At 49.5% G+C, this 20,908-nt stretch overlaps 1 protein-coding gene across 1 annotated transcript in view; it reads left to right on the top strand.

Annotated features, from left to right (window-relative positions):
- Nucleotides 1-396: 396 nt before the first annotated feature.
- LOC144488207 (uncharacterized) overlaps nucleotides 397-20,908 on the top strand; it is a gene marked incomplete at its 3' end in the record, with an annotated part of 74,033 nt that continues 53,521 nt past the window's right edge. Inside the window, exons 1-4 of the mRNA XM_078206234.1 lie at nucleotides 397-477; nucleotides 3,587-4,988; nucleotides 6,733-6,926; nucleotides 18,268-18,439. Coding sequence (XP_078062360.1) covers nucleotides 3,834-4,988; nucleotides 6,733-6,926; nucleotides 18,268-18,439 — 1,521 coding nt within the window. The remainder of the gene's footprint in view (nucleotides 478-3,586; nucleotides 4,989-6,732; nucleotides 6,927-18,267; nucleotides 18,440-20,908) is intronic.

The raw sequence follows: 20,908 nt of genomic DNA, 5'->3' as shown, positions 1-20,908 counted from the left end.
TGGAAGTGTTGGAAAGAATCAGTTACCTCCTAACTTTAATAATAATCGATTATTTACACTGCAGTAAACTCTGTAAATCCCTCCTTCTTTCAAAAGCTGCTTAAAATCTCACCCCTTTGGCACAGGTTTTGCTCACTCGCCCTGAATCTCCTAATGTTCCCGGTCTCAACATTTCTGTCAATGGCTTTGGTTCGAGGGGCTACAGAAATGAAGGTTTTTGTTGTAGTTAATGTTTACTTTCCTCCTGTCTATTTAACTCCGGTTCTCTGTCCCTGGTTTAATATTCAGTGATTTCAGTATCCCAGCCCCTCTCTCTGCAATAAGCAACTCTGTCTCCCTGGTTAATATCTAACTCGCTTTTATTGATTTTCCTGTGTCACAGTTTCTCTCCCGGTCCCTGCACTGACTCACACCCGAGAGAAGGCTCTCTAACCCGGGACTACAGGGAGCTCCTGTCCACCTGCGTTAAACGGCTGGGTAAATATCTGCCGTGAGGTTAGGTTTGGCTCGGTTTGATTCTCCTTCGGCATTCCTTATGTCACCAACTGGCCTGGCTGAACCTGGGTGTTGGCAATCTCTCTGTCTCTCTCTCCGTTTCTCTCTCTCACTGTCTCTGTTTCTCTCGCTCCCTCTCTTTCTCTCTGTCTCTGTTTCTCTCGCTCCCTCTCTTTCTCTCTGTCTCTGTTTCTCTCGCTCCCTCTCTTTCTCTCTGTCTCTGTTTCTCTCTCACGCTCTGTTTCTCTCTGTTTCTCTCTCTCTGTCCTTCTCTCCCACTGTCTCTATCTTTCTCTCTCTTTGTTTCTCTCTCTCACTCTGTCTCTCTCTCTCTCATTCTGTCTCTGTGCCTGTCTGGGTGGGAATGGGTTCATTTTTGTCTGGGTTACTGGGTCACTGAGTGTGAATGTACTTGGCAGTGAATTCAGTTTTGCCAATTGGTTGGGGGTTGGAGCCCACTGTGCCGCGGTGAACCTCGTTCTAGAACTGCCAGTAACAGGAGCAAGAGGTCCTGCTGATTAAACCAGGCCAATGAAAAGACACTCCATCCCTCATCATGGGGTACCCGGGTACCCACTCCCTCCCTCACCATCGGGGCTCCCGGGTACCCACTCCCTCCCTCACCATCGGGGTACCCGGGTACCCACTCCCCTCTCTCACCAACGGGGCTCCCGGGTACCCACTCCCTTCCTCACCATCTGGGTTCCCAGGTACCCACTCCCTCCCTCACCAACGGGGCTCCCGGATACCCACTCCCTCCCTCGCCATCAGGGCACCTGTGTACCCACTCCCCTCTCTCACCATGGGGCCCCCGGATACCCACCCCGCTCCCTCACCATCAGAGCACCCACGTACCCACTCCCCTCCCTCACCATCGGGGCTCCCGGGTACCCACTCCCTCCCTCACCATCGGGGCTCCCGGGTACCCACTCCCTCCCTCACCATCAGGGCACCCGTGTACCCACTCCCCTCTCTCACCATGAGGCCCCCGGATAGCCACCCCGCTCCCTCACCATCAGGGCACCCACGTACCCACTCCCCTCCCTCACCATCGGGGCACCCTTGTACCCACACCCCTCCCTCATCATCAGGGCCCCCGGGTACCCACTCCCCTCCCTCACCATGGGGCCCCTGGGTACCCACTCTCCTCTCTCACCATCGGGATACCCGGGTACCACCCCACTCCCTCACCATCCGAGCACCCGGGTACCCACTCCCATCCCTCACTATCGGGGCACCCAGGTACCCACTCCCCTCTCTCACCACCGGGACCCCCGTGTATCCTTTCCGTTCCCTCACCATCGGGGCACCCAGGTACCCACTCCCTCGCACCATTACGTGAAACTCAGTCGTTGATATTTGGCCGTCTTGGTGATATTAGTTGGGATTCAGTCGGTTGCTCTGTGGTCTCAGCAAACCAAGAGCAACAACAGCCCGTGACCCATCTTTAAACCCTGTTCAATATCTACTCTTCTCAGGCCCCTAGTAGTAACTTTGAAGAAAGTGTGTGTGTGTGTGTGTGTGCGTGTGTGCGTATGTGCGTGAGAGAGTGTGTGTCGGGGTGTGTGTCTCAGTGTGTGTGTGTGTGCGTGAGAGAGTGTGTGTCGGGGTGTGTGTCTCAGTGTGTGTGTGTGTGTGTGTGTGTGTGTGTGTGTGTGCGTGAGAGAGTGTGTGTCGGGGTGTGTGTCTCAGTGTGTGTGTGTGTGTGTGTGTGTGTGTGTGTGTGTGCGTGAGAGAGTGTGTGTCGGGGTGTGTGTCTCAGTGTGTGTGTGTGTGTGTGTGTGTGTGTGTGTGTGCGTGAGAGAGTGTGTGTCGGGGTGTGTGTCTCAGTGTGTGTGTGTGTGTGTGTGTGTGTGTGTGTGTGCATGAGAGAGTGTGTGTCGGGGTGTGTGTCTCAGTGTGTGTGTGTGTGTGTGTGTGTGTGTGTGCGTGAGAGAGTGTGTGTCGGGGTGTGTGTCTCAGTGTGTGTGTGTGTGTGTGTGTGTGTGTGTGTGCGTGAGAGAGTGTGTGTCGGGGTGTGTGTCTCAGTGTGTGTGTGTGTGTGTGTGTGTGTGTGTGCGTGAGAGAGTGTGTGTCGGGGTGTGTGTCTCAGTGTGTGTGTGTGTGTGTGTGTGTGTGCGTGAGAGAGTGTGTGTCGGGGTGTGTGTCTCAGTGTGTGTGTGTGTGTATGGATTTGTGTCAGTGTGTGTGTGTCTCAGTGTCTGTGTGTGTGTATGTGTGTATGGATTTGTGTCGGTGTGTGTGTCAGTGTGTGTGGGTGTGTGTGTCTCAGTGTGTGCGCGCGCGCGTGTGTATGGATTTGTGTCGGTGTGTGTGTGTGTCAGTGTGTGTGTGTGTGTGTCTCAGTGTATGTGTCTCGGTGTGTATCTGTGTATTTGTGTGTGACTGTGTGTGTGTCTCAGAGTGTGTGTATCTGTGTGTGTGTGCGTGTGTCTCAGAGTGCGTGTCTCTGTATCTGTGTGTGAGTGTGCGTGTGTCTCAGAGTGTGTGCCTCTGTGTATATCTGTGTGTGAGTGTGTGTGTCTCAGAGTGTGTGCCTCTGTGTGTGAGTGTGTGTGTGTCTCAGAGTGTGTGTATCTGTGTGTCTCTGTGTGTATCTGTATATCTGTGTGTGTGTGTGTGTGTGTGTGTCTCAGTGTGTGTGTATCTGTGTGTGAGTGTGTGTGTGTCTCAGTGTGTGTGTCTCTGTGTATATCTGTGTGTGTGTGTGTCTCAGTGTGTGTGTCTGTGTGAGTGTGTGTGAGTCTCAGTGTGTGTGTCTCTGTGTGTATCTGTATATCTGTGTGTGTGTGTGTCTCAGTGTGTGTGTATCTGTGTGTGAGTGTGTGTGTGTCTCAGTGTGTGTGTCTCTGTGTATATCTGTGTGTGTGTGTGTCTCAGTGTGTGTGTCTGTGTGAGTGTGTGTGAGTCTCAGTGTGTGTGTCTCTGTGTGTATCTGTATATCTGTGTGTGTGTGTGTCTCAGTGTGTGTGTATCTGTGTGTGAGTGTGTGTTGTACATCTATCTGGTGAGGATACCAATCAGAGCGAAACTAAAACATGTTAAAAGTTCTGAAATGAAAGGAATTTTGTTCTGCTTGTGTTTGGTTTAGGATTGTGCTGGATAGCTGGCCCAGCACAAAGGAATTGAAGTCGCTGAGGTCACTATGCCAATCTCGCTCTCAGTCCTGGCATCACAGAAGCAGAAACTCATTGGGTGACGCACTGAAGTGGTTCAGGCGGCCAGCGGATTGTGAGAGTGAATGTGGGACAGGATTGTTCTGATCGAAGACTGTTGCTCCCTTCGGCACTCCCCTTTCCTGCTTTGTGAACTTGGAGTGGATAACGGGAGATACAGTAATGCAGTCTTCACATTGGAGCACTGTAACCGATGGTTACGGCAGGAATTGGACAGCCGCCAGTGACAGAGAGGCTGAGTATTCCGACCCACAGAGACAAACGCTGCCCAGACACTTGATGTCAGACACCGCGGTAAGCGCCAGCGAGGAAGATGACACCTTCAGGGCAATGGGAAAGCCCCCTCCTTTGCCCCAACAGCCGCCAGTGGGTGAACTGGAAACAGAGATGCCTGTACCCACCATCAAACCCAAGAGAAAATTCATCCCTGATTCTTGGAAGGATTTCTTGAGGGGGCGTCGTGGGCGTGCAAAGCAGATATTCAACTTTAATTTGGGTTGGGGAGAAGAATGCTCCCCCCCGGTGTCACCTCTCCTGAGCCGACGCAGAGCCACATCGACAGACGGCGACGCCTCTGAGCTGGATTCGCAGCAAGCAGCCACGTGGAAGGACTCGAGTATATTCAGTGGTGGAACGCGGACAAAACATGAAATGGGAGCAGACACATTTCCAAGCGATTTCACAGAGAAAGAGCCAGAGTCGGCTCAGAGCTACATGGAGAGGATCCATGTGTACCAGCTGAAACATGCTTACATGAAATCATGGCCAGGGTTGCTCCGGGTACTGGGGGTGATGGAGCTGCTCTTTGGAGCCATGGTGGTTGCCTGCATATGTGCATATGTTCAGAAAGACAGCCAGTGGTACAATATCATTGGCGGATCTTTACCAGCCTACGGGTTTGGGGACAATTATTACTATACCGGACCCAAAACCCCCTTTGTCCTGGTGATGGTTAGCCTGGCCTGGGTTGTGACACTGGGGCTCCTGATCTTGGGACTGACACTGTATTATAGAACCATCCTCCTCGACTCGGATTGGTGGCCCCTGACGGAATTCACAATGAACACTTGCCTTTTCTTCCTGTGCATGGCGGCTGGCATTGTTTACGTCAACAGTTTCAGTCATGGGGGCCTGTGCTATTCCATGATGGTGACCAGCCCCTTGTACTACCAGCTGTGTCGGGTGGACAGTGGGCAGATTGCTGCGGCCGCATTCCTGTTTGTCGACATGCTCCTGTATCTGATCAGTGCGGGTGTGTGTCTCAAAGTCTGGCGTCATGAACAGATCAGGAGGGCAAAGGAAGCCTTTCGGAACAAGGTACACTTTGCTACATAGTAAATGTGACAACACAGTGTCCAGCCCTGAAGTCATCTGAAGATATCACCTTGTACAGTGTTAGGGACCAGACCAGAAGCTCCAAGGTATATTATGCAGTTAGCCTAGACCCCAATGTTTGCATTTGATTTTGGCATTAGAGTGAGCATAAGATGTTTCACTCCAGGTATGATTCAATACAGGTACAGAATTCCCTAAAAGTGACGTCACAGGTGGATAGGGTCGTAAAGAGTGCCTTTGGTACATTGGCCTTTATAAATCGGAGTATCGAGTATAAAAGTTGGAGTGTTATGGTAAGGTTATATAAGGCATTGGTGAGGCCGAATTTGGAGTATTGTGTACAGTTTTGGTCACCTAGTTACAGGAAGGATGTAAATAAGATTGAAAGAGTGCAGAGAAGGTTCACAACGATGTTGCCGGGACTTGAGAAGCTGAGTTATAGAACGAGATTGAATAGGTTGGGACTTTATTCCCTGGAGCGTAGAAGAATGAGGGGAGATTTGATAGAGGTGTATAAGATTTTGATGGGTATAGATAGAGTGAATGCAAGCAGGCTTTTTCCGCTGAGGCTGGGGGAGAAAAAAAACCAGAGGGCATGGGTTAAGGGTGAAAGGAGAAAAGTTTAAAGGGAATATTAGGGGGGGGCTTCTTCACGCAGAGAGTGGTGGGAGTGTGGAATGAGCTGCCGGATAAAGTGGTAAATGCAATGGTAAATAACATTTAAGAAAAACTTGGACGGGTTCATGGATGAGAGGGGTATGGAGGGATATGGTCCAAGTGCAGGTCAGTGGGACTAGGCATAAAATGGTTCGGCACAGACAAGAAGGGCCAAAGGGCCTGTTTCTGAGCTGTAATTTTCTATGGTTCTATGGTTCTAAGTGACACACTGGGGAACTTTTATCAAAACAAACAGTATTTAAGAACACAGTTAGAATATAACAAAAATAATTGGCATAACATTTCCCAATTAAAATGCTTAGACATGACAAAGTATAATTCTTGACAGCTAGCTATCTCTATTGTTCCAATTTAAAGCAATGCCCCATAGACATAAATCCCTTCTGTAGGACCAGTCAGCACAGAAACCAAAGATGCCCACGTGATCCAAGACTCTCAGCTCCTCAACACTCCTGGACAGAGATCTAGACAGCAATCTTCAGAGAAGGGTATATCCTCAAAGCAGCAAAACCTCCGAGAATAAACCCAATCTCCGACAGGTCGCAGTCTCCAGACCCCAGAGACAGAAAACCGCACCCCCGCAACACAATATCTACATCCACACTGTCACGCTCTGCAAGAATTTTGTAAAACCCTCTTAAATTTCTTCCTTAAACCTCTCCACCTCCTCTCCTCTGCCCCTTAAACCTACATCATCACCTGTCTCAATATTCTTTGTAACTGTGTCTAATTTGATCTCCTGTGAAACACTTTAGAGTGTTTGGCCACATTAAGGCTTTATGGGCATCAAGGGGAATCTGGATTGAGATGGAGAGGCGAGTAGGAGAGGGGGTGGATACCAGACTTCCTGTTCCTGATAGTTACTCAGTGACCCTTTGCTGGAAGATATTTCTGGATATGGTGTGAGGACAGGAATTGCCAACATTGTGATCCAATGAATTTTGGGTATGAGGCTTATTTACCCCAGTCCCGCCCCAAGTCTCCAGTCACTGTGTAAAACAATTGCTTTCATCCAATAGGATTTAACTTGGTGTTTTTTTTCTTGTAGCGTCAAACAGCTGCAGCAATTGGACAGAAACGGCCATTCTTCAAGCGTCTGTCATTCCGGAGAAACGCTCCAAAGCCCCTGGAGGAAGGAGTCAGCAAAGACATCCAGCTCCGCTCCAAAGGTCCCAGCACCCTCAACAAATCAATTCCAGCCGGCTATATTCCAAAGCCCCTCATCATTCCCGATTATGTAACGTAAGGATATTTGTCTTGTTCAATAACACAATGCTATTATTAACAGTTAACCGTAGCTTCTCCTGAGGTCAGTATAACTCTGGATCTCCCCTCGGAAACCTCTGCTTTTCATTGTTCCAAAGGACAGGCTATCAACTTCCTGGCTCCAAACTCTGGAATTCCCTCCTTAAACCTTTCCACCTATAAGACTATAAGAAATAGGAACAGGAGTAGGCCATTCGGCCCCTCAAGCCTGCTCCGCCATTCAATAGGATCATGGCTGGTCCGATATTCCTAATGTCTACTTTCCTGCCCTTTCCCCGTAACCCTCAATTCCTTCACTGATCAAAAATCTCTCTCAGCCTTAATTATACACAAGGAGTCAGCTCTCTGTGGCAAGGAGCTCCAAAGGCTCACAACCCTCTCTCTCCTTAGAGTTTACCACACTTTTGGATAGAAAACTGGTTGGCAGACAGGTAACAAAGAGTAGGAAAAAACGGGTCTTTTTCCAAGTGGCAGATGGTGACTAGTGGAGTACCGCAGGGATCGGTGCTGGGTCCCCAGCTATTCTCAAAATATATTAATGATTTAGATGAGGGAACTAAATGTAATATCTCCAAATTTGCAGATGACACAAAGCTGGGTGGGAGGGTGAGCTGTGAGGAGGATGCAGAGATCATTCAGTGTTATTTAGACAGGCTGAGTGAGTGGGCAATTGCATGGAAGATAATGTGGGTGAATCATAGAATCATAGAAACCCTACTGTGCAGAAAGAGGCCATTCGGCCCATCGAGTCTGCGCCGACCACGATCCCACCCAGGCCCTATCCCCATATCCCTACATATTTACCCGCTAATCCCTCTAACCTACACATCCCGGGACACTAAGGGTCAATTTAGCATGGCCAATTAACCTCACCCGCACATCTTTGGACTTTGGACATAATGTGGGTGAATGTGAGGTATTAATCGGGGACTCGATGGTGAAGGGGACAGACAGGCGTTTCTGCGGAGATAGGCGGGATTCTCGCATGGTGGTCTGCCTCCCTGGGGCCGGGATCCAGGATGTCGCTAGTCGCGTCCCGGAAATCCTGAGGTGGGAGGGAGAGGAGCCTGAGGTAGCGGTACATATTGGTACCGCTGATGTGGGTAGGAAGGGAGAAGGGGTCATGAAAAGGGAGTACAGGGAATTAGGGAGACAGCTGAGAAAGAGGAAAGCAAAGGTAGTAATCTCAGGATTACTGCCTGTGCCACGGGAAGGTGAGGGCAGGAATGGAGTGAGGTGGAGGATGAATGTGTGGCTGAGGGACTGGTGCAGGGGGCAGGGATTCAGGTTCCTGGACCATTGGGACCTCTTTAGGGGCAGGGGTGATCTGTATACAAAAAACGGGTGGAACTTGAATCACACGGGGACCAATATCCTGGCCGGTAGGTTGGCTAAGGCTACTGGGGAGAATTTAAACTAGATAGGTTGGGGGGAGGGGAGCTAGAAGAGTTGACTAGGATCAAGGAACTAATTGATGGGGGGGAGGATGCAGGGGTAAGGGGAATTACAAAATTAATGGTAGAGGAGAGGGTGCAAGTGAATGAAGGCGGTAATTTAGATAAGGGAGTAGAGGGAGACGGTGTTCGCGACTCATCAAAGCGGGTTCAGATAAAAGCTGGAATAAGGACACTTTGCCTGAATGCACGAAGCATTCGGAACAAGGTGAATGAGTTGATGGTGCAAATCAGCACAAGTGGGTACGATCTAGTGGCCATTACAGAAACGTGGCTGAAAGGTGACCAGGACTGGGAGATGAATATCCAGGGGTATCAGGCGTTTAGGAAGAATAGACAGGAAGGAAAAGGTGGTGGGGTCGCGCTATTAATAAGAGATAATATCAGGGTAGTACTGAGGGATGACATAGGCTCTGAGGAACAAAACGTGGAATCATTATGGGTAGAGATGAGGAATAGTAGAGGGAGAAAGACACTAGTAGGTGTGGTATATAGGCCCCCAAATAATAATGTTGAGGTAGGGAGGGCTGTAAACAAGCAGATAAGGGATGCGTGTAAAAACGGAACGGCAATAATCATGGGGGACTTCAACATGCACATTGACTGGCAGACTCAAATCGGTAAGGGTGGAATGGAGGAAGAGTTCTTAGAATGCTGTCGGGATAGTTTCCTTGAACAGCATGTTACGGAACCGACGAGGGAACGAGCTATTTTGGATCTGGTATTGTGTAACGAGGTAGGTAGAATTAAGGATCTTATTGTGAAGGACCCTCTTGGGTCTAGTGACCACAATATGGTCGAATTTCTGATTCAGATGGAAGAGGAGAAAGTTTGGTCTCAAACCAGTGTCCTCTGTTTGAACTGAGGGAAATATGATAGGATGAGGGATGAATTGGCTAAGGTAGACTGGGAGAGCAGGCTGGCAGGTAGGATAGCTGAGGAACAGTGGAGGATTTTTAAGGAGATCCTTTTCAGTTCTCAGCAAAAGTATATTCCAGCAAAAAACAAGGATTGTAAGAAAAGGGAGAACCAGCCGTGGATAACGAAGGAAATAAAGGAGAGTATTAAAATAAAAACAGCTGCGTACAGAGTGGCCAAAAATAGTGGAGAAACAAGTGATTGGGAAAAATTTAAGAAACAACAAAGAGAGACTAAGAAAGCGATAAAGAAAGGAAGGATAGACTATGAAGCTAGGCTAGCAATTAATATAAAAAATGATAGTAAAAGTTTTTATAAATATATAAAAAGGAATAGAGTGGCTAGAGTGAATGTTGGACCCTTGGAGGACGAGAGGGGGGAGTTAATAGTGGGAAATGAGGATATGGCTGAGTCTTTAAATACGTTTTTTGTGTCGGTCTTCACGGTGGAGGACACAAATAGTTTGCCAAATATTAACGATAGAGGGTTGGCAGCAGGAGAAATACTTAATACGATTAATGTTACCAGAGAGGCAGTGCTGGGTAGACTAATGGGACTGAAGGTGGACAAGTCCCCGGGTCCGGATGGAATGCATCCCAGGGTATTGAAAGAAATGTCAGAGGTAATAGTGGATGCGTTAGTGATTATTTATCAAAACTCGTTGCATTCTGGGGTAGTGCCGGTTGATTGGAAAACGGCTAATGTTACGCCGCTGTTTAAAAAAGGAAGGAGACAAAAGGCGGGTAACTATAGGCCGGTCAGCTTAACGTCTGTAGTAGGGAAAATGCTGGAATCCATTATTAAAGAGGAGATAGCAGGGCATCTGGATAGAAATGGTTCGATCAATCAGACGCAGCATGGATTCATGAGGGGAAAGTCGTGCTTGACGAACATGTTGGATTTTTATGAAGATGTGACTAGGGCGGTTGATGGAGGAGAACCGGTGGATGCGGTGTTTTTGGATTTCCAAAAGGCGTTTGATAAGGTGCCCCATAAAAGGCTGCTGAAGAAGATTAGGGCACACGGAGTTGGGGGTAGTGTGTTAAAGTGGATTGGGGACTGGCTATCCGACAGGAAGCAAAGAGTCGGAATAAATGGGTGTTTTTCCGGTTGGAGGAAGGTAACTAGTGGCGTGCCGCAGGGATCGGTACTCGGGCCGCAACTGTTTACCATTTATATAGATGATCTGGAGGAGGGGACGGAGTGTAGGGTAACGAAGTTTGCAGACGACACAAAGATAAGTGGAAAAGTGAATCGTGTGGAGGACGGAGAAGATCTGCAGAGAGATTTGGACAGGCTGAGTGAGTGGGCGAGGATATGGCAAATGGAGTATAACGTTGATAAATGCGAGGTTATACACTTTGGAGGAAATAATAACAAATGGGATTACTATCTCAATGGAAACAAATTAAAACATGCTACCGTGCAAAGGGACCTGGGGGTCCTTGTGCATGAGACGCAAAAGCCCAGTCTGCAGGTACAACAGGTGATCAAGAAGGCAAATGGGATGTTGGCCTATATTGCGAGGGGGATAGAATATAAAAGCAGGGATGTCTTGATGCACCTGTACAGGGCATTGGTGAGGCCGCAGCTGGAATACTGTGTGCAGTATTGGTCCCCTTATATGAGGAAGGATATATTGGCATTGGAGGGAGTGCAGAGAAGGTTCACCAGGTTGATACCGGAGATGAGGGGTTTGGATTATGAGGAGAGGCTGAGGAGATTGGGTTTGTACTCGTTGGAGTTTAGAAGGATGAGGGGGGATCTTATGGAGACTTATAAGATAATGCGGGGGCTGGATAGGGTGGAGGCGGAGAGATTCTTTCCACTTAGTAAGGAAGTTAAAACTAGAGGACACAGCCTCAAAATAAAGGGGGGTCGGTTTAAGACAGAGTTGAGGAGGAACTTCTTCTCCCAGAGGGTGGTGAATCTCTGGAATTCTCTGCCCACTGAGGTGGTGGAGGCTACCTCGCTGAATATGTTTAAAGCGCGGATGGATGGATTCCTGAGCGGTAAGGGAATTAAGGGTTATGGGGATCAGGCGGGTAAGTGGTACTGATCCACGTCAGATCAGCCATGATCTTATTGAATGGCGGGGCAGGCTCGAGGGGCTAGATGGCCTACTCCTGCTCCTATTTCTTATGTTCTTATGTTATCCACTTTGGTAGCAAAAGAGAAGGGAGATTATTATCTGAATGGCTGTCAATTGGGAGAGGGGAGTGTGCAGCGGGACATGGGTGTCTTTGTACACCAGTCGCTGAAGGTAAGCATGCAGGTGCAACAGGTGGTAAAGAAGGCAAATGGTATGTTGGCTTCATTGCGAGAGGTTTCGAGTACAGGAGCAGGGATATCTTGATGCAATTATACAGGGCCTTGGTGAGGCCACACCTAGAGTATTGTGTGCAGTTTTGGGCTCCTTATCTGAGGAAGAATGTTCTTGCTTTAGAGGGAGGGCAGCATAGGTTTACCAGGCTGATTCCTGGGATGGAAGGACTGATAAAGAACAAAGAACAAAGAACAGTACAGCACAGGAAACAGGCCCTTCGGCCCTCCAAGCCTGTGCCGCTCCTTGGTCCAACTAGACCAATCGTTTGTATCCCTCCATTCCCAGGCTGCTCATGTGACTATCCAGGTAAGTCTTAAACGATGTCAACGTGCCTGCCTCCACCACCCTACTTAGAACATAGAAAGCCACAGCACAAACAGGCCCTTCGGCCCACAAGTTGCGCCGATCACATCCCCACCTCTAGGCCTATCTATAGCCCTCAATCCCATTAAATCCCATGTACTCATCCAGAAGTCTCTTAAAAGACCCCAACGAGTTTGCCTCCACCACCACCGACGTCAGCCGATTCCACTCACCCACCACCCTCTGAGTGAAAAACTTACCCCTGACATCCCCCCTGTACCTACCCCCCAGCACCTTAAACCTGTGTCCTCTCGTAGCAACCATTTCAGCCCTTGGAAATAGCCTCTGAGAGTCCACCCTATCCAGACCCCTCAACATCTTGTAAACCTCTATCAGGTCACCTCTCATCCTTCGTCTCTCCAGGGAGAAGAGACCAAGCTCCCTCAACCTATCCTCATAAGGCATGCCCCCCAATCCAGGCAACATCCTTGTAAATCTCCTCTGCACCCTTTCAATGGCTTCAACATCTTTCCTGTAATGAGGTGACCAGAACTGCGCGCAGTACTCCAAGTGGGGTCTAACCAGGGTCCTATAAAGCTGCAGCATTATCTCCCGACTCCTAAACTCAATCCCTCGATTAATGAAGGCCAGTACGCCATACGCCTTCTTGACCGCATCCTCCACCTGCGAGGCCGATTTAAGAGTCCTATGGACCCGGACCCCAAGGTCCTTCTGATCCTCTACACTGCTAAGAATGGTACCCTTCATTTTATACTGCTGCTCCATCCCATTGGATCTGCCAAAATGGATCACTACACACTTATCCGGGTTGAAGTCCATCTGCCACTTCTCCGCCCAGTCTTGCATTCTATCTATGTCTCGCTGCAACTTCTGACATCCCTCCAAACTATCCACAACACCACCTACCTTGGTGTCGTCAGCAAACTTACCAACCCATCCCTCCACTTCCTCATCCAGGTCATTTATGAAAATGACAAACAGCAAGGGTCCCAGAACAGATCCCTGGGGCACTCCACTGGTCACTGACCTCCATGCAGAGAAAGACCCCTCCACAGCCACTCTCTGCCTTCTGCAGGCAAGCCAGTTCTGGATCCACAAGGCAACAGCCCCTTGGATCCCATGCCCTCTCACTTTCTCAAGAAGTCTTGCATGGGGGACCTTATCGAACGCTTTGCTGAAGTCCATATAGACCACATCCACCGCTCTTCCTTCGTCAATGTGCTTGGTCACATTTTCAAAGAACTCAACCAGGCTCGTAAGGCACGACCTGCCCCTGACAAAGCCGTGCTGACTACTTTTGATCATACTAAACTTCTCTAGATGATCATAAATCCTGTCTCTCAGGATCCTCTCCATCAACTTACCAACCACTGAGGTTAGACTCACCGGTCGGTAATTTCCCGGGCTGTCCCTGTTCCCTTTCTTGAATATAGGGACCACATCCGCAATCCTCCAATCCTCCGGAACCTCTCCCGTCTCCATCGACGATGCAAAGATCATCGCCAAAGGCTCCGCAATCTCCTCCCTCGCCTCCCACAGTAACCTGGGGTACATCCCATCCGGTCCCGGCGACTTACCAACCTTGATGCCATTCAATAGTTCCAACACATCCTCTTTCTTTATGTCCACATGCTCGATCCTTTCTGTCCTCCGCAATCCAGCAGTACAACCACCCAGATCCCTTTCCACCGTGAATACCGAGGTAAAGTATTCATTAAGCAGCTCCGCCATTTCTAACGGTTCCGCACAAACTTTTCCCCCTTCACCTTTTAAGGGTCCTATGCCTTCACATCTCATCCTTTTACTCTTGACATATTTGTAGAAAGCCTTGGGATTCTCCTTAATCTTACCCGCCAAGGTCTTCTCATGACCCCTTCTCGCTCTCCTAATTTCCTTCTTAAGCTCCTTCCTACATCGCGTATACTCCTCTAAATCCTTAACACCTCCTAGCTCTCTGAACCTTCTGTACGCCTCTCTTTTCTTATTCACCAGGTTCATCACAACCTTCGTGCACCACGGTTCCCGTACCCTACCAACACCCCCCTGTCTCATCGGAACGTTGTCATGCAGAGCTCCAGACAAACATTCCTTGAAAATCCTCCACTTTCCTTCGGCACTTTTCCCCAAGAATGCCTCCTTCCAATTTACCCGTCTAATTTCCTCCCTGATGACACTGTATTTCCCTTTACTCCAGAGAAACACTTTCCTAGCCTGCCTGACCCTATCTCTTTCCAATGCTATCGTGAAGGAGATAGAATTATGATCGCTATCCCCAAGATGCTCACCCACCGAGAGATCCTCCACCTGTCCAGGTTCATTAGCCAGCACCAGATCAAGAACAGCCTCTCCTCTAGTAGGCTTATCCACATACTGTGTCAGGAAACTCTCCTGGACACACCTAACAAACTCCTCTCCATCCAAACCCCTAGCCCTAGGGATATTCCAATCTATGTTTGGGAAATTAAAATCTCCCATCACGACAACTCTGTTATTCCTACATCTCTCCAGGATCTGTTTCCCCATCTGCTCCTCAACATCTCTGTTACTATTGGGCGGCCTATAGAAAACACCCAGCAAAGTTACCGACCCCTTCCTGTTCCTAACCTCCACCCACAGAGATTCCGTAGTCAGTCCCTCCACGGCGTCCACCTTCTCTACAGCCGTGACACTATCCCTGATCAACAGTGCCACTCCCCCCCCTCTCTTGCCTCCCTCCCTGTCCTTCCTGAAACATCTAAAACCCGGCACCTGAAGCACCCAGTCCTGTCCCTGAGACATCCAAGTCTCCGTAATGGCCACCACATCACAATTCGAAGCAGCAATCCACGCTCCAAGCTCATCCACTTTATTCACTACACTCCTGGCATTAAAATAGACACATCTCAGACCTTCAGCCTGAGCACTTCCCTTCTCCCTCACTCGTCTAACCTCCCTCTTACCCTGTCTACATTCCTTATCTATTTGCGAGCTAACCTCCTCGCTCTCAGTCCCCTCATTTCGATTCCCTCCCCCCAACCTTTCTAGTTTAAAGTCTCACCAGTAGCCTTAGCCAACCTTCCCGCCAGGATATTGGTCCCCCTGGGATTCAAGTGCCACCCGTCTTTTTTAAACAGGTCACACCTGCCCCTAAAGAGGTCCCAATGATCCAAGTACCCAAATCCTTGTCCCTTGCTCCAGTCCCTCAGCCACGCATTAATTCTCCACCGATTCCTGTTCTCACTCTCCCGCGGCACAGGCAGCAATCCCGAGATTACTACCTTTGCATTCCTCTTTCTCAGCTGTCTACCCAACTCCCTATATTCTCTTTTCATGACCCCTTCCCTCTTCCTACCGATACTTGGCAGCGCATTCCAGGCCCCCACCACCCTCTGTGTAAAAAACGTCCCTCTGATGTCTGAGTTATACTTCGCCCCTCTCAGCTTGAGCCCGTGACCCCTCGTGATCGTCACCTCCGACCTGGGAAAAAGCTTCCCACTGTTCACCCTATCTATACCCTTCATAATCTTGTATACCTCTATTAGATCTCCCCTCATTCTCCGTCTTTCCAAGGAGAACAACCCCAGTCTACCCAATCTCTCCTCATAGCTAAGACCCTCCATACCAGGCAACATCCTGGTAAACCTTCTCTGCACTCTCTCCAATGCCTCCACGTCCTTCTGGTAGTGCGGCGACCAGAACTGGACGCAGTACTCCAAATGCAGCCTAACCAGCGTTCTATACAGCTGCATCATCAGACTCCAGCTTTTATACTCTATACCCCGTCCTATAAAGGCAAGCATACCATATGCCTTCTTCACCACCTTCTCCACCTGTGTTGCCACCTTCAAGGATTTGTGGACTTGCACACCTAGGTCCCTCTGTGTTTCTATACTCCTGATGACTCTGCCATTTATTGTATAACTCCTCCCTACATTATTTCTTCCAAAATGCATCACTTCGCATTTATCCGGATTAAATTCCGTCTGCCACCTCTCCGCCCAATTTTCCAGCCTATCTATATCCTGCTGTATTGCCCGACAATGCTCTTCGCTATCCGCAATTCCAGCCATCTTTGTGTCATCCGCAAACTTGCTGATTACACCAGTTACACCTTCTTCCAAATCATTTATATATATCACAAATAGCAGAGGTCCCAGTACAGAGCCCTGCGGAACACCACTGGTCACAGACCTCCAGCCGGAAAAAGACCCTTCGACCACTACCCTCTGTCTCCTATGGCCAAGCCAGTTCTCCACCCATCGAGCCACTTCTCCTTGTATCCCATGAGCCTTAACCTTCTTAACCAACCTGCCATGTGGGACTTTGTCAAATGCCTTACTGAAATCCATATAGACGACATCCACGGCCCTTCCTTCATCAACCGTTTCTGTCACTTCCTCAAAAAACTCCACCAAATTTGTAAGGCACGACCTCCCTCTTACAAAACCATGCTGTCTGTCACTAATGAGATTGTTCCGTTCTAAATGCACATACATCCTGTCTCTAAGAATCCTCTCCAACAACTTCCCTACCACGGACGTCAAGCTCACCGGCCTATAATTTCCTGGGTTATCCCTGCTACCCTTCTTAAACAACGGGACCACATTCGCTATCCTCCAATCCTCAGGGACCTCACCCGTGTCCAAAGAAGCGACAAAGATTTCCGTCAGAGGCCCAGCAATTTCCTCTCTCGTCTCCCTGAGCAGTCGAGGATAGATGCCATCAGGCCCTGGGGCTTTGTCAGTTTTAATGTTCCCTAAAAAACCTAACACTTCCTCTCTCGTAATGGAGATTTTCTCTAACGGGTCAACACCTCCCTCCGAGACACTCCCGGTTAACACGCCCCTCTCCTTCGTGAATACCGATGCAAAGTATTCATTTAGGATCTCCCCTATTCCCTTGGGTTCTAAGCATAATTCCCCTCCTTTGTCCCTGAGAGGTCCGATTTTCTCCCTGACAACTCTTTTGTTCCTAACGTATGAATAGAATGCCTTAGGATTCTCCTTAATCCTGCCTGCCAAGAACATCTCGTGCCCTCTTTTTGCCCTTCTAACTCCCCGTTTGAGATCTTTCCTACTCTCTCTGTATTCCTCCAGAGCTCCATCTGTTTTCAGTTGCCTGGACTTAACGTACGCCTCCCTTTTCATTTTAATCAGATCCTCAATTTCCCTGGTTATCCACGGCTCTCGAATCCTACCTTTCCTATCTTTCCTTTTTACAGGCACATGCCTATCCTGCAGCCTTATCAATAGTTCCTTAAAAGACTCTATCAATAGTTCCTTAAAAGATGTATGAAGGGAGATTGAGTCGGATTGAGTCTGGAGTTCAGAAGAATGAAGGGTGGATCTCATAGAAATCTATAAAATTCTAACAAGACTAGACAGGGTAGATGCAGGGAGGATGTTCACGATAGTGGGGGAGTCCAGAACCAGGGGTCACAGTCTGAGGATACGGGGTAGACCATTTAGGATAGAGGTGAGGAGACATTACTTCATCCAGTGAGTGGTCAGCCTGTGGAATTCGCCACCACAGAAAGCAGTTGAGATGAAACATTTAATGTTTTTAAGAAGTAGTTAGATATGACACTTGGGGTGAAGGGTATCAAACAATGTGGGGGGAAGGTGGGATCAGGCTATTGAGTTAGATGATCAGCCATGATCATAATGAATGGTGGATCGGGTTTGAAGGGCCGAATGGCCTCCTCCTGCTCCTATTTTCTATATTTTTGTCATCTGACCTAATATTGTCTAATGTGTCAACTAGTCATAGAATCCCGATAGTGCAGAAAGAGGCCATTCAGCCCATCGAGTCTGCTCTGACCACAACCCCTCCCAGCCCCTATATCCGTAACCCCACGTGTTTACCCTGCTAGTCCCCCTGACACTAAGGGGCAATTTAGTGTGACCAATCCACCTAACCCGCACACCTTTAGACTGTGGGAGGAAACCGGAGCACCCGGAGGAAACCCACGCAGATACGGGGAGAACGTGCAAACTCCGCACAGACACTGACCCAAGCCGGGAAGCGAACCCGGCTCCCTGGTGCTGTGAGGCAGCAGCACTAACCACTGTGTCACCCATGATAGTGTTTGATAATTGCTCCCGTTTGATTTGATGATGTGAATGCTGCTACAGAAATACCAGTTGCAGTTGAGTTGAACTCAGTAATAGCCTCAGCTTGTCAGTGAGGGTAACCCAGTTGAAGCATTGCCAGAGGTATACCCCTGCGATGTGACAGTGCGATGGGGACTAGGCTCACAGACTGCTCCATTCACTGAGCACCTCCCCACTCTAAACTGTTCTTCATTCGCTTATAGAAAGTACCCAAAGATCGAGTGTGCGGAGGAACGAGAGCGGTATAAAGGCGTGTTTAATGACCAGTATGCAGAGTACAAACAGCTACACTCCGAGATCCACGCGGCCAACAAAAAGTTCAAAGAGTTGAAGGTTCTGATCGAAAAATTGCCTCGCTACACCGAGAAGTCAGAGGTCAGTGAGTAACCGGGTCAGTTCAAGCACAGACTGCTTCCATTTCTGGGATAGGGTAGCCAATCTTCCAGGAATTGGGGACCAATTTCCAGGACATTTCTGTGAGAAACCGACAAGAAAAACAATCAAGTTGTTAAAATTGTGGCTTTTTCATTTCGTTTGAACACTGTTTTGTTTTTGTCCCCTCGCCCCGATTCTCAAAGCCCATGGTGTCTGGCAACAAGGTAAAAACATGGGTAATTCTTCAGTTACCCACAACATCTCATTTATGTTACGTTTTCTCTCCCCCTTTCTCTCTCCCCTTCTCACTCTCCTGCGCTCTCTCTCTCCCACGCTCCCTCTCCCTTTTACTCACTCTCCCCCTCTTACCCTCTCTCCCCCTTTCTCTCTCCCCCTTTCTCTCTCCCCCTTTCTCTCTCCCCTCTCTCTCTTCCCCTCTCTCTTTCCCCCTCTCGCTTGCCTCACTCTCTTTCCCCCTCTCTCCTTCCCCCTCTCTCTCCCCCTCTTACTCTCTCTTCCCTGCTCTCTCTTCCCCCCTCTCTCTTCCCCCTCTCTCCTTTCCTCCTCTCTCTTCCCCCGCTCTCTGCCCTTTCTCTCTCTCTCTCTTCTCTCTCCCCTTTCTCTCTCTTCCTCTCTCTCCCCTTTCTCTCGCCCCCTTTCTCTCCCCCCTCTCTCCCTTTCCCCTCTCCCTCTTCCTCTCTCTCCCCCTTTCTCTCCCCCTCTTTCTCTCTCTCTCCCCCTTTCTCTCCTCCCGTCTTTCTCTTCCCCTCTCTCTCTCTCCCTCTGTTATCAGGGAGGGAAACACAGCAAGATCCCACAAACAACACTGAATAAATGGCCAGATTATCTGTTTTAGGGAGGAAAGCAAAATATTGCGGATGCTGAAAATCTGAAATAAAAACAGAGAACGATGGAAATACTCAGCAGCTGAGGCAGTGTCCTGCGTGTTCAGTAACACAGACTCCAAACATTGGCTGGAATTTTATCGCAGAACGGAATTCTCCGTTGGCCTCGGGTGGGATTTTACGAGTCTCGCCCGAGCGATGTTGTAAAATCCCACCCATTAACTCTGTTTCCCTCTCCACAGAGGCTGCCAAACCTGCTGCGTTTATCCAGCACTTTCTGCTTTTATTCCTGTTTTCAGTGATGTTGGTTATGAGTAAATATTGTCAGAATATTGGGGGGAACTCCACTGCTCTTCAACAACTGTCACTGGACCATTCAAATAACAAAGAAAAGTACAGCACAGGAACAGGCCCTTCGGCCCTCCAAGCCTGCGCTGACCATGATGCCCCAACTAAACTAAACTAAACTTTCTGTCCTTACTTGGTCCGTATCCCTCTATTCCCTCCCTATTCATGGACCCGTCCTGATGCCTCTTAAATGTTGCTAATGTGCCCGCTTCCACCACCTCCTCTGGCAGCGCGTTCCAGGCACTCGCCACTCTCTGCGTGATAAACTCCCCCCGCACTTTCATTTACAAAATACAGGCAGACACTCGAGTGTGGGACTGAGGGAGCGCCGCACTGTCAGAGCGTCAGTGCTGAGGGAGTGCCGCACTGTCAGAGGGTCAGTGCTGAGGGAGTGCCGCACTGTCAGAGGGTCAGTACTGAGGGAGTGCTGCACTGTCAGAGGGTCAGTGCTGAGGGAGTGCCGCACTGTCAGAGGGTCAGTACTGAGGGAGTGCCGCACTGTCAGAGGGTCAGTACTGAGGGAGCGCCGCACTGTCAGAGGGTCAGGACTGAGGGAGTGCTGCACTGTCAGAGGGTCAGTACTGAGGGAGTGCCGCACTGTCAGAGGGTCAGGACTGAGGGAGTGCCGCACTGTCAGAGGGACAGTACTGAGGGAGTGCCGCACTGTCAGAGGGTCAGTACTGAGGGAGTGCCGCACTGTCAGAGGGTCAGTACTGAGGGAGTGCTGCACTGTCAGAGGGTCAGTACTGAGGGAGTGCCGCACTGTCAGAGGGTCAGTACTGAGAGAGCGCCGCACTGTCAGAGGGTCAGTGCTCAGGGAGTGCTGCACTGTCAGAGGCTCGGTACTGAGGGAGCGCCGCACTGTCAGAGGGTCAGTACTGAGGGAGTGCTGCACTGTCAGAGAGTCAGTACTGAGGGAGTGCTGCACTGTCAGAGAGTCAGTACTGAGGGAGTGCTGCACTGTCAGAGGGTCAGTGCTCAGGGAGTGCCGCACTGTCAGAGGGTCAGTACTGAGGGAGTGCCACACTGTCAGAGGGTCAGTACTGAGAGAGCGCCGCACTGTCAGAGGGTCAGTACTGAGGGAGCGCCGCACTGTCAGAGGGTCAGTACTGAGGGAGTGCCACACTGTCAGCAGGTCAGTACAGAGGAAGTGCCAAACTGTCAGAGGGTCAGTACTGAGGGAGTGCTGCACTGTCGCAAGGTCAGTACTGAGGGAGTGCTGCACTGTCAGAGGGTCAGTGCTGAGGGAGTGCCGCACTGTCAGAGGGTCAGCGCT

The sequence above is a fragment of the Mustelus asterias genome, unplaced genomic scaffold, assembly GCF_964213995.1.
Source record: "Mustelus asterias unplaced genomic scaffold, sMusAst1.hap1.1 HAP1_SCAFFOLD_1373, whole genome shotgun sequence".
Taxonomy (NCBI): Eukaryota; Metazoa; Chordata; class Chondrichthyes; order Carcharhiniformes; family Triakidae; genus Mustelus; species Mustelus asterias.
The sequence above is the reverse complement of the archived record's forward strand: the minus strand, read 5'-3'. Positions and strand labels throughout refer to the sequence as shown.